Raw genomic sequence first — 12,606 nt, 5'->3', positions numbered from 1 at the left:
GTATATTTTCGATCTGTGGTTCGAATTTGCATAAAACGGATCAAGAACGACAAAGAGATGGAAGAAGAAGAAGAATTTCAAACTAAATATCCGGCATCCGGCAGTCCTTGGTGGAAATCGTCGCTTCTAGAAGCCGCAGGCCGCCGCGGCGCGTGGTTGTTAATCGGCCGCTTAACAGTGACCGGGACGGCGGCTCGACAAACAGGACAATTAGGGTGAGAGTAGAGCCACATATCGATACAATCGACGTGAAAAGAGTGTTTACAGGTGGCGAGTTGCCGGATCTCTTCACCATCGTCGAACGCCGACAGGCACACTGGACACTCGGTGCCTACTTCCTTACAGTGCTCGTCTTTGTTGTATTTAACGGCAGCAGCCACGTCACTGGAAGGAGTACGATTTCCGACCACCATGGTGACGCCGGCGGCGGAGAGCCTGGTGGATCTTTGCCGCCAGAGACGGAGGAAATTGGGGGGGCACTTGATGGCGAAGATGAAGGAGTAGGCTAGGGCAGGGATTGTGATGACGGCGACGAGGCCGAGAATGAACTCAATCGGAGAGAAATCGACGGTGCGATGTGGGGTTGGGTACGGCGGCGGCGATCGATTCATGGAGGAGGCGTTGGTGTCCATGGCGGAAAAATGAAGGGGAAAGGAAGGCTGTGGAATTGGTTTCTTATCATTAGACAGCTCAGGTTCATACAAGATTTGAGTTTTATTGTTTTTGTTTGGATTTGTAGGATTTTTTTCTTTGTTTATTGAGACAAATTAAATTAATTTGAATAAAGAAAAAATGTAATTGTATTTATTATTCAAAATGAAAAAAAAAAACGGTATGTATTGAAAAAATAGTTTAGAGGTTTAAATTGTCAAACTTTGCCATTGTTTCTCTAAGAAAGAAAAAAGAAGTTGTATATCTCAAATATTGTATATTTCAGCTCGTCTTTAGCATGTTAGTTTCAGTTTACATCTCTAATTACAACTCAAGTGACCATAACTAGAATCGGAATCCAATAAGGGATACAAGTCTAGCCAACAATAATTCAAATGATTTTGCCTCTAAAGATCGAAAATTAAATATTTGTTATGTACTCGAAAAAGTTAGATAAGGAGAATATTGGACAGAGATTAACAATACCACATTAAAAAAAGTCAAGGGGCTCACACTCCTTAAAAACTAAATGAGCTATTTCTCCAATTGTTAATTGATTTTGAGATGAAACTTCATACTACCAAATAATATGAGTGAAACAACTATATCTAATCTATAGTAGAGATATTTTTTTAGGATCGTCGTCTTTACATAACAATATGTTCAAGTGTAATATTGATTGAGATGACTATTTAAGAAGCATTTGGAGGGTCATTATCTTCAACGACCTAACATTTTGAATTTTCAACCTCTAAGGAAAGCATTTATTTTATTTCAAGAGTATAATTTCATATAAATATAGGGAGAATTCAAAACTTTTATTCACATAACTGCTAAATATAATAAATTTTATTTAAGAGTCAAAATGAACATAACTCGACTGATTGTAAACATAAATATTTATATATATATATATATATATATATATATATATAAAAGAGAAAATCCAAGGAACAACAAACATGACTAAAGCAATGGTATGTAATGCCCGATTGAATGAGGGAAGAATTAAAAATAACTTTAGTTGGAAGAACAGTTATATGTTGATTAGGTATGGGAAAATGTTTTTTAATAAAGAGGAAGAAAGCAATAATTGAGAGGTTGTGGCTGTCATCAGCATGATGGCTATGAAACTTACCTAAGTTTTTGCAACTTGGAAATGTGGGCCAAGTGGATGCCTATACACAATGCATCATGTAATTTTCTATCTGTCACTCTCTATATTCAAAGTTTCATTCTATGTTTATTGTACTATATATATTACGATTTTATATATTACTCGATTGCGATCCTTTGTTCTTACATATGGTTGAACTTGAAAAAAAAATTATATATTAAAATTGACACTTTATTTTGACGGATTTTTTTAAAATATTGTCTCCATCTTCAAATCACAAGGAGTAAGTCATAATGGCGTTTATGAAATTCAAACACAAAAATGTTTTTAAATGAAAAAGGGATTTGGAAATTGTTGGGTTAACAATTTGACCCTTTATTTTATGGGCCTGAAGCCCAACCTCAAAACCTAACTATCAATTAGACCGGCCCATTTTCTATTGTCTACACTCAACTGGACGAGATAGTACTATGTGGCCCAAATTATGTCAAGGCCCATCAAGATCCAAAATATATAGCTCAGCCTCAGCCATTCTAAAAAAAAAAAACACATATATATGAATATTTATCAACTTACAAATTTTGTAATTGGATAAGCTCCCTACATGATAAATAATCACTTGAGTTAGTTGATAGAGACATGTAGGGTAGATATATATAGGCCACTTCTTTGTCTAAGTTTAAAAGTTTTGGTGGGAGGGAATCTAATGCTAATAGTCTCCAATATGGAAGCGTCACTCAAGACTTACATGGAGGACTAGTACCGTATACGGATGAAAAGATTCTAAGCGAGTAAGTGCAAAAAGTTTTTGCATCTTCTTTTATGTTTACTCGTTGGAGTTCCTTTTGTCTACTAGTGGGACTTCAAAATCTGTGTGCAGAAAAATAGTATGTATTCAATTTAACAAAATAATTTTTTTGTTAAATCATTGATTAGCTTAATTATATTAACATCTTAACTTTCCTGTGGCTTAAAATTTTGTAGAAGACCCTAATAAGTAGAAATTGATAATGATCGGAGGAGGAAATGCCATTATATGGGATTTGAAACAAGTTATTCTATTTTTATATCATGTTAATTAAACCCTTAATAATCCAAAAACTTAAGTTTGATGAGTTACGATAAATTTAATTATACGAATACTTGTAACATACGTTTTCGTGGATAGGCATTAAAATTTCTGTACACTATAGTCTTTCATTTAAGTTTAATTAGACTATCATTGAGCATTGTACTTTGGTAATTTAAATATTAAATTTCATTTCAAAATGAGAACAATAAACAATTGTTGTTAGTATTATTATTATTATTTAATGTGAATGATTGTGAATATTTTAGTGGGCAAACTTAAGCCAAGTGAGGTGGGCAATAGAATAAAGATAAAAATTAGGGTTAGGCAAGCAGGCAGGCAGGCAGGTATAGAGGGTTCAATAATTAAGATTAAAAAAGATTAACAATTTTGTTTTGACAAATTTTGATGCTAAAGCCATGAGCTAATTACCAAACCCCACTTCACGAGAACTCAAATGTTTCTTTTCCTTTGTTGACAGGAAAAAAAAAATCTTAGTGATGTATAAGATGAGATATGACAAAAAAACTTTTGTTCTCGTTGAACATACAACAGAATGATATATTTTTGTTGTGGGTGTAATCTAGACTATAGATATCAAACGTTGTGTCTAACAGTGGAGATATGCTTGTACACGGTGTAGTTACATTCTTTCTCTCACTATACTTAACCGAATCGAAGTGGAATATCTTTTCATACATGAATGTGATCAAGACCGTACATATATATGAAATATCATAATAGATGTAATAATGGTGGAGATATTTATGAATATATAAAATACCACGTTCTTTATCCTTTGTCCTTTTACGATTATTTAAATTTGGAGTGATTAAACCATAAACACGAAACATCCTAATCTAACAATGTAAAGATGCTCGGACAAACAAAAACACTAAAAGTTAAAAAATAGTTCAAATCTTCCTTACATGTAAACTAAAAAGTAGTTATTTGAACTCCTAAAATAATTATATAAATCATATAACAATGACACATTATCTAACACATCAGATAAAACAAATAAATTATCAACAAAATAATAAAATTAATGCTCATATTTTATAATATTGTGGTTCTCTATTTTCAATTGGTCCTTTTTACTTTTTATTCAACCCACAAGAAAGTACTATGAAACAACAATAGAAGTATTTCTATTTTTTATTAATTAACAATATATATATATATATATTTTTTTTTAAAAAGCTAATTATATCTTTTTATTAATAAAGAAAAAGACATACAATGGATTTCTTAATCCCCTTTTCAAATTATATATATATATATATATATATATACTCAACATTTTCCTTTATATTTAGTTGCCACTTTTGAATTTATAAGAGGAGGAGGAGGAAAGAAAAAAAAAAGAAGTAAAATCCAACCAACCATTTGAAAGTGTTTATTACAAGGAATGCACTAATTTGACATAATTAAGAAAAAAGTTGGATATGGAATAATTAAATATTTTAGCAAAATCTAATGATAATAAAAAGATGAAATATATAAACGAGAATTAAATTGACAGATATCTAAACAAATGATGAAAAAAAAAAGAGTAATAAGTTTTGATTTGACAATATTGACCAAAATATTCAATTATTGCATATTGCATTATGTTAAATCGAAGCTTCAATTTGGGTGTTCATTTATTATTATTATTATTATTATTATTTTATAATATTAGTTTTTTTATAAAAAAAATAAACAAACAAAATTCAAAATTTCATGTGATATTCGTTTGAATTAAGTGCTAAAAATAATTGTGGTAATTAAAGGCATGTTTTCATTTTTTTTTTTTTTAATTTTTTAAATTTAGAAACATTTATTTAAGCAGACGAATCAAATAAGAAAAAAGATAAGCATTTATTTTTCCTTTAATATTTAAAGAAATTTTGATTTGGCCAAAAATTTCAATACTATGCTTTCTAATTCCTTCATTGTCAATAATGTTAGCATGCTTTAAAAAAAATAGTGTAGTAGGCCCTTTTCTTTGTTAATAATTATAATTTGAGAAAGAAAAGTTATAATAATGCATTTCTTCTTCTTGTTCATATTATAAATTTGTTTTCATAAATATTAGTGAAGTGAAGTGAGTAGATCTCAACTTATTTTTAAAAACATAATGACGCGATACATTCTTACAAGAAATTTCTCACACAATTCAACAAAATGTTTGTCGATCTTTTCTTGGATCTTAATTGCTCAAATTACAAATTATTATTGATGCAACCTCAAAATGACAAGATAAGTAATGCAAGTCATTGATCTAAATGCTCCAAATCTTTTTGATAAAATCAAGGCTAAATATCGTTATCGAGTTGTATTCTTAATAAATATTAAGGTTTGAAGTTATACATTAACTCCAAATCTCAAAAGACCGAACGTGTATTTTGGCCTAGATACAATTAACTTATTGTTTCTATTTTTTTTCCACAAAAGTATTAAATCAAATACGTTAAAAATTGAATATTTTACTTTGAATAGAATGATATTTCAACCTAAAATAACAATTCATCTATAATAAATTGAAAGACTACTATAGCTAGTATGTGTGTATATATATATATGATGGGTAATTGTAATTTGAAATTAATTCTTGTCAACCAATAAATATACATAGAGATTAACCAATAATTAAAGAAAAAAAACAGAAAGGAAATATAAGCAAAGCATTAAGAGTTAGAATTAAGAACATGGTATTGCCAAAATTATCACCCACTTATCATAATGGACAACCAATTCATCATTAAGATGTAGACTAAGTGTAATATAGTGCTCCATTATAATTTATTTAATGAACAATTAAGCACATTTAATTAAAATATAGGCATAATTATTTCCTTTTTAGAAAAGAAGAGGCTGTGGGACATATAGGAATAACTTTTAGTCAAATCCAAAAGGAATCACATTTCAAATAGTAATATTTACATAAAAAAAAAATGTAGAAAGTCAAGCATATTTTTGATGGGTGAATTTACTTATCATATTATAAATTGTATAAAGTATTGTAGGTATATCATATGCTTCCTACATAAAAACTAAGTTGTTTTTAATATGTGAAATATAAGGAGAATTAGCCCATACCAAAAAAAAAAAAAAAATATTGAAACACGACTACGACGTTAGAGGATTTGATTATAAAAGATTAGAATCTTATTTAATTTTAAACAGGACCATTTTGCAAAAGAAAAAAAATGTTGATGACTTTATATAGATGACCGAAATAATCGAAATGTGTTAATCCTAACATTTTGCTTTCATATATCAAATAGCATTAAATGAAACTTTTCTTTGAGATTTTCTCTAACCGTAGCGACAACGTATACTTGCAAAGAGAAGTTTTAGGTCATTAACTATTACGTAACATAAGCAAAAAAAAAAAAAAAAGGACTACTATTGCTTTCGAAAATTGAATCATTCCGCATTGGCATATTCTGATTCAAATTATCAGTTAAAAAAAGTTTTAGCATGATATTTAAAAGAGGCTAAATATAAATATTATTGTCTATATAACAACGTAGATTAATTTTAAATTCAGTCTAAATGTTTTAGTAGAAAAAAAGAAAGTAATTTAGTATATATTATGATGTAAAGTAATTTATGAAAAATAGACCCTAACAATCCCATCATATATAACAAGTCAAAGATGTAGAAAAGTTTGGTGTGTAATTTTGGGGTATGTTATTGGTTTCTTTTGAGGTGGAAGGATTGGATATATTTTATTTTGATAGGGAACCTCAACAAAATATATATATTCATATATATATATGAATATATATTGAATATAAAGGAAATGAATATGCACCACAAACAACACTATATAAAAGCAAACCACTCTACTTTCCCCATTTCTTTTTAGGGTTTGAGAAATCTTCTAATTACACTTTCAGATAATTGAATACAAACTTTATTCATCATCATCATTGTTCTCATTATTATTTGTTATTTGGCAAAGTGTTGGTGAGGCCCTAAAGGCCTCAAGATGATGCCTTTGCTTGTGCACTGCAGTTGGTTAGTGGCCAACACATGTTAAGTTTATACTTTCTAATCACCTTTTTTCTTTTTTTTTTTAAATGTTGAAATTTGTATAATTATTATTTTATAATTCAATTTTATTTATAATAAATTACTTTAAACATATTTTGATTTAGGAATTGAGTTTATAATATGAAAGACTGTTTTTATTTATTTATTTTAATGCAATTGTACATTTTAAAATTTTAAATAAACTAACTACATAGCCCTGTCTTTTTTATAAAAAAAAAAAAACTTTAAAAGAGCCTAATACAAATTGTCTAACATATGTATGCCCTAGTATTTTGGAAGGAAATTAGATTAATTAGATCGTGTTTGTAATTTAGAATACGGATTACATTAGGTCCAAACATGGTTTAGGATTTAATTAGTTTGATAATATTTATATTTGTCATTATAATTTTAAAGTAAAATGATCAATTTTCTTTATTTCATTTTAACGACTAGATCATGATTGACAAATAGATTTGTTATAACATTATTTAGTTAATTATGTCAACAATATAAAATAAGTAAAATGAACCATCAAAATTTATACACGTGATTTAAAAGTTAAGATGCGTTTGTGGGGGCAAGTTTTACCTATTAGATCGAGGACTTGAGAAACTTAGGTCAAGAAAAATTTGTGCTTTTAGTGTGTAGGTTTTAGAAAAAAATGAATAAAGTTTTGATTCCATGACCATTCATTCAAATTTTTTTTGCTATTTCTCTTGATTAGATTTGACTACTGCTCATTTTGTTAAATTAAAAAAAAAATTGATTTTTTTAGAAAAATACAAATGAACATTAAGTTATAAAAAATGCCATATTTTTAATTGAAAATTTATGAAATATAGATTTAAAAATAGTTAATTTGACCCCAATTTCTATTTGGATAATCCCATATAGGTCTACATTTCAAAATTTAAACTTTAAATGATTGAATGAAATTCACCCAAAAAAGAGGTGATGGGTTATATTCTATTTATAATAGAGTTTATAAAAAAGTAATCATTGATCCAAAATCAACTTTTTTTTTTTTTTTTGCTTTCTTTCTTTCTTCCACCTTTTTAGTGGCTAATGGCTATTATGTTTTTCTGTAACAATACTCTGCACTTTCCCCTTTCCCTTTTTTGCCTTTCTGGGTGGTGATTAGATTGCTTAATTCAAAACTTTAGCTTTTCTTTATATGAATCTTAATAAAATAACAAACTCCATAGTACTTTATGGGAATTGGGAAGTGATGATCAACAAAATAAATAAATAAATGAATAAAGGTTTATTAGAAAATCAAAAGCTTCTTTAGGCATTAATAAATCCATAGTTGAGTTGAGAAGAGTTATTTGGGTTTCTCTCTTGTTTGATTACAAATATTTCCTTGTGTAGTAAAAAAGTGGAAGAATAAAAAGGCAACACAGAGAGAGAGATTTTTCAAAGTGGGATATGCTGTGGTGGTTGTTTTGACCATCCAATTTTTTTTTTTTTTTTCTCTCTTTAAAACTAGGCTGCGGCATTTCTCTTCAAAATCCATCGTTTCCCATTTCATTGTACTTGCCGCAGCCCTGTTTGGCTCCATTTTTTTTTCTGGGGTTTTACTGGGGTTGGGAAGAAAGGGAAGAAGAAGAAGAAGAAGAAGAAGATATTGAAGAACTGAGGTATTAAGGGATGGTTGTTGACGATACGATGGAGATGAAAGTTGTTCTTGGTTTTGGAGGTCCTTCTACTTCTAGATTTCCCGATGCCTATCCCAAAAGGTATTTTTATCTCTTTGGATTTTTTTTTTCTTTTTCGATATTTGGGTTTTCTTTAGATTTTCATGATTGTTGCTTATTTTCTGTTTGTGGGTTAGTCGTATATTTCTTTGATGGGCTTGATTTGGGGGATTTTTGGGATCTGATATCGGTGTTTCCGAGTAATTTGAGAGTGATTTGGGGCTTTTTTTTTTTAAAGTATGGTTTCGATTCGATTCAGTGTATTTGAGATTGGACGTTGATTCTCTTTTCATTTGGGATGTTATTGCTTCGTTTATCTGTTGAGTTTGTGAGTAATTTGCGCTCTGTTTGGTTAATCTAGGGTTTTGATGGAGGGAAGATACACTGGAGATTGACATCATCAGAGTGTTTTTCAGGGTTATTTTCTTCAGTTGGTGTTGTTTTTTCCTTTTTTTGTTTTCTTTGTTTCTTTGTGTTTTCCCTTCAGCAATGGCAATATTCAACTTCTCAGAAACAAATAGGATTTCATAAGAGATGAGTTGAAATGGGAGATTCTCTCATTACAGCCCTTTCACTGGAGAATCATCATCCGTCTACACTTTTATTCATGGATTCGAGTGCCTCATCTCAAGAAGAATTGGATTTGGAAATGAATAGACAGATCGTTCTTTCCCGTCCTCCTGATATCAATTTACCATTGTCAACTGAATGCAGCTACACTCTGCAGCCATGGAATTCTGATCACTGTAACATTTTAGATGTTGGACTTGCTTCACAAGTTTATGAGACTGAAAGTTTTCTTACTGTTCCAAAAGTTGTAAGGAAATGCACCAAACGGGTAGACAGCATTTGGGGTGCATGGTTTTTCTTTAGTTTCTATTTCAAGCCTGTGTTAAGTGAGAAATCGAAGGCTAAGATTACCCGCGATAGTAAAGGTGTTTCGGGATTTGAGAAGTCGGATCTTAAGGTTGATGTTTTTATGGTCCAACATGATATGGAGAACATGTACATGTGGGCTTTCAAGGAGAGGCCAGAGAATGCATTAGGTAAAATGCAGCTTAGAAGTTACATGAACGGGCACTCTCGCCAAGGCGAGCCTCCTTTTCCATTTGGTGCTGAGAAAGGCTTTGTTCGATCACATAGAATGCAACGAAAGCATTATAGGGGTCTCTCAAATCCTCAGTGTGTACATGGGATTGAGGTTGTTGCATCTCCAAATCTAATGTCTCTCGACGAAGAACTACGAAAAAGATGGGTTGAACTAACGGGTAGAGACTTTAACTTCACTATACCACCTGAAGCAAGTGATTTTAGCTCATGGAGGAACCTTCCTAGCCCAGATTTTGAACTTGAGAGGCCAGTTCCTTCTGTCAAAAGTGCTTTAAATCCTCAACCAAAGAAATTGCTCAATGGATCTACCCTAAATTTGTCAAACCACAACTGTGATATGATGGATTTATCGCCTGTTACCAGCAAGAAAAGAAAGAGTTCATCTCCTAATATGAATGATGATGATTGCGTATTGATGGTCAATCCCCCCGACTGGATTTCAGATATGGACAAGCACTCGAATGGTTTGCAGTGGTTGAACGACTTTAGCGGAGTTATGAAGAACAGTTATGGGCCTGTTACAGCTGCGAAGTCGATATATGAAGATGGTGAAAGTTATTTAATAATCATCAGTTTGCCCTTTGTGGATCTACAAAGGGTCAAAGTTTCCTGGAGGAATACACTCACACATGGTATCATAAAGGTTTCTTGTGTGAGCACATCCTGCGTACCGTTCATCAAGAGGCATGATAGAACCTTCAAGCTTTTAGATTCATCTACCGAACATTGTCCCCCAGGTGAATTCGTGCGGGAGATTCCTCTTTTGACTCGAATTCCTGAAGATGCTAATATCGAAGCATACTACGATGGACCGGGATCTGTTCTTGAGATTATGGTTCCCAAACTCCGTGAAGGTTCAGAAGAACACGAGGTTCATGTTTGCCTTCGACCGCTCCATGGAGTCACTTCTAGTGTAATGTTGAGATAGCGGTTGTCTTGTTGCCATGGTTGATTATATCAATTTACTAACTTTATACCACAAGATAGAATTCTATGAACCTCAATCTATTTTTCACATTTTTCTTTTACAATTTACGTCATTAGTCTTATGCATCTGGTCTCGCTTTGATAGAACCCGGCCCTGATTGTCAAAGTCCAGATTCTTGAAAATTGGCTGATCATTTGGTTGAATATCAATATTTCAAAACTTATTTTTACATCTACTGTAGTGTTACCAGAACTTCATTGAGTTTAACTAAAGAATGCCAGAGGATACTTCTATGGTATTTCAACCTCAGAAATGTTGGCCTTTTATCCTACGTATCTTCTGAGAATTGTATCTATTCCCACTTTGTTGGATCAGGACAAATTGTCGATGTTCTTCCCTACTCGAGTATAAATAGTTTTGCATATCTTTTCCAATGAGCGAAGAAAAGAATATCAATAAGCAAAGCAGTGAAGGAATTTGTATCAATTCCATCATCAAATGGGAAAAAATGAGATACACAAAACTGGTGAAATCTTTGTTCCTACAAAATACATCAACATGCACTTGAACTTGCACAAAGAGTCCCACCACACTCAATTTGGAAAAACAATCTCATTTTTAGCGAAGACTATACCAGTGAATAGTATAACATGTGGGATTACAGGGGACAAACAAGAAAATGAAGCAAGCATAACTTTATCAGGAAGAACATATGATAAAAAATTTCAATTTGTTGGGCAGTCTCCAAAATTCTGAACCAAAAAGTTTGGATGGATGAGTTGAATCTCCTTACAAGCATCATTTATCAGAATGGTAAGATGAATATCCTATGGGACTTCTGGGCTTTGCATATGCTGCAAATATCACCCACCCATCAAGAAACTGCATCGAACATTAAACAATTATAAATGTTTAGATCTCTTTTTTGTCCGCAAGAAAAGAATACATTCTACAGTTTGTGGTTCAAGGCGAATAATCGAAGAGAATAGATAAAACAATTAACGGATACGAACAGGGCCGTGGAAGGATTTGGCTGAGGTTTCCATCTCCGTATCATTGTTAGAAGCGTGAATGGAAGGAAAAGCACCGGCGGCCGGAATAGTACAGCTTTCGTTGCCATCCTTCTACCGAAGAATCTTCCTCCTTTGATAGAGGACGAAGTAAAAAAAAAAAGCCGAACCCTAAGGTGAAGATCAAAATCAAAACTAAAATAAATCGAGAAAAAATGGTTGAAAGAAACAAAATAATTCCTACTAATAAAATTCATTTTTGTGACAACTAATATATTGTAATAATTAAACATTCTATGACTAAATTTAGATATATATTCATGATCAAAAGATTAGATATATATTCATGATCAAATATTAGATATATATTCACACGACCAAATGAATAGATATTCGAATTCTCTATTAATGCGTTGTCGAAAACGAATACTTTCTTTGAAAGTAAATTATATCACTTCATTATTAGTCATCTATAACGGGTTTGGGAGTAATTTTAGCTTCCAATTTACGTTTTACTTAGTACTGCATGTCTATTTTATCTTGAAACTCTTAGAGGACATGGTTGTATCCTCGATGTGTTAATTGAGAGAAATAATACTAATAGCTTGCAATTGCATATGAATGAATAAATGACTTAGTTGAGTTGTATTCATACTCAAAGCCAATCTTCAAATTCTTGGGTTATGTGATCGATATTGACTTTAAATTAAGACATGGTTGTTCAAATCAACGTTTGTTTGCATATACATCTGGTTGAGACTAGATGCAATCATCATGATCTTATAGTTGAGATGTGTTTGAAGGATCGATGTGTTTGTATGGACACGATCATTCGAACAACCATATCTAATATTTTATTAATTTTTTTCTCAAAATTCATTGTTTCATATTTTGCCCTTCATACTTCTTAGAACACAAAAATCGGTTGAGGTTGACAAAGTGTGATTATTAAGCTTTGAAAGTCTGTTTAGAAAAGTTGTGGGTCTAAACAAACG

At 31.3% G+C, this 12,606-nt stretch overlaps 2 protein-coding genes and 1 long non-coding RNA gene across 3 annotated transcripts; 1 reads left to right on the top strand and 2 right to left on the bottom strand.

Moving 5' to 3' along the window:
* Positions 1–77: 77 nt before the first annotated feature.
* On the bottom strand, positions 78–632 carry LOC103486397 (RING-H2 finger protein ATL33). The gene has a single exon (XM_008444339.3). It carries the CDS (start codon positions 630–632, stop codon positions 78–80), a length of 555 nt encoding a protein of 184 aa, XP_008442561.2.
* Positions 633–7,840: 7,208 nt separating this feature from the next.
* On the top strand, positions 7,841–10,832 carry LOC103486398 (uncharacterized). Its single transcript, XM_008444341.3, has 2 exons — positions 7,841–8,605; positions 8,925–10,832. The coding sequence occupies exon 2, from the start codon at positions 9,108–9,110 to the stop codon at positions 10,599–10,601; it is 1,494 nt and encodes a 497-aa protein (XP_008442563.2). The 5' UTR covers positions 7,841–8,605; positions 8,925–9,107; the 3' UTR covers positions 10,602–10,832.
* A 366-nt stretch (positions 10,833–11,198) lies between these two features.
* Positions 11,199–11,897, bottom strand: LOC107990623 (uncharacterized). Its single transcript, XR_001762314.2, has 2 exons — positions 11,615–11,897; positions 11,199–11,483 (listed from the first exon to the last, which is right to left on the bottom strand). It is a non-coding gene; the product is annotated as an uncharacterized LOC107990623 (long non-coding RNA).
* Between the last annotated feature and the right edge of the window lie 709 nt (positions 11,898–12,606).

Source organism: Cucumis melo, chromosome 4 (assembly GCF_025177605.1).
Source record: "Cucumis melo cultivar AY chromosome 4, USDA_Cmelo_AY_1.0, whole genome shotgun sequence".
NCBI classification, from domain to species: Eukaryota; Viridiplantae; Streptophyta; class Magnoliopsida; order Cucurbitales; family Cucurbitaceae; genus Cucumis; species Cucumis melo.
Note: the sequence above shows the minus strand (reverse complement) of the source record. Positions and strands in the feature narration are given on the sequence as shown.

Bases quoted from the DNA above. Each gene is read 5' to 3' on its own strand.
- LOC103486397 (XM_008444339.3), bottom strand. From the start codon at position 632: ATGGACACCAACGCCTCCTCCATGAATCGATCGCCGCCGCCGTACCCA.
- LOC103486398 (XM_008444341.3), top strand. From the start codon at position 9,108: ATGGGAGATTCTCTCATTACAGCCCTTTCACTGGAGAATCATCATCCG.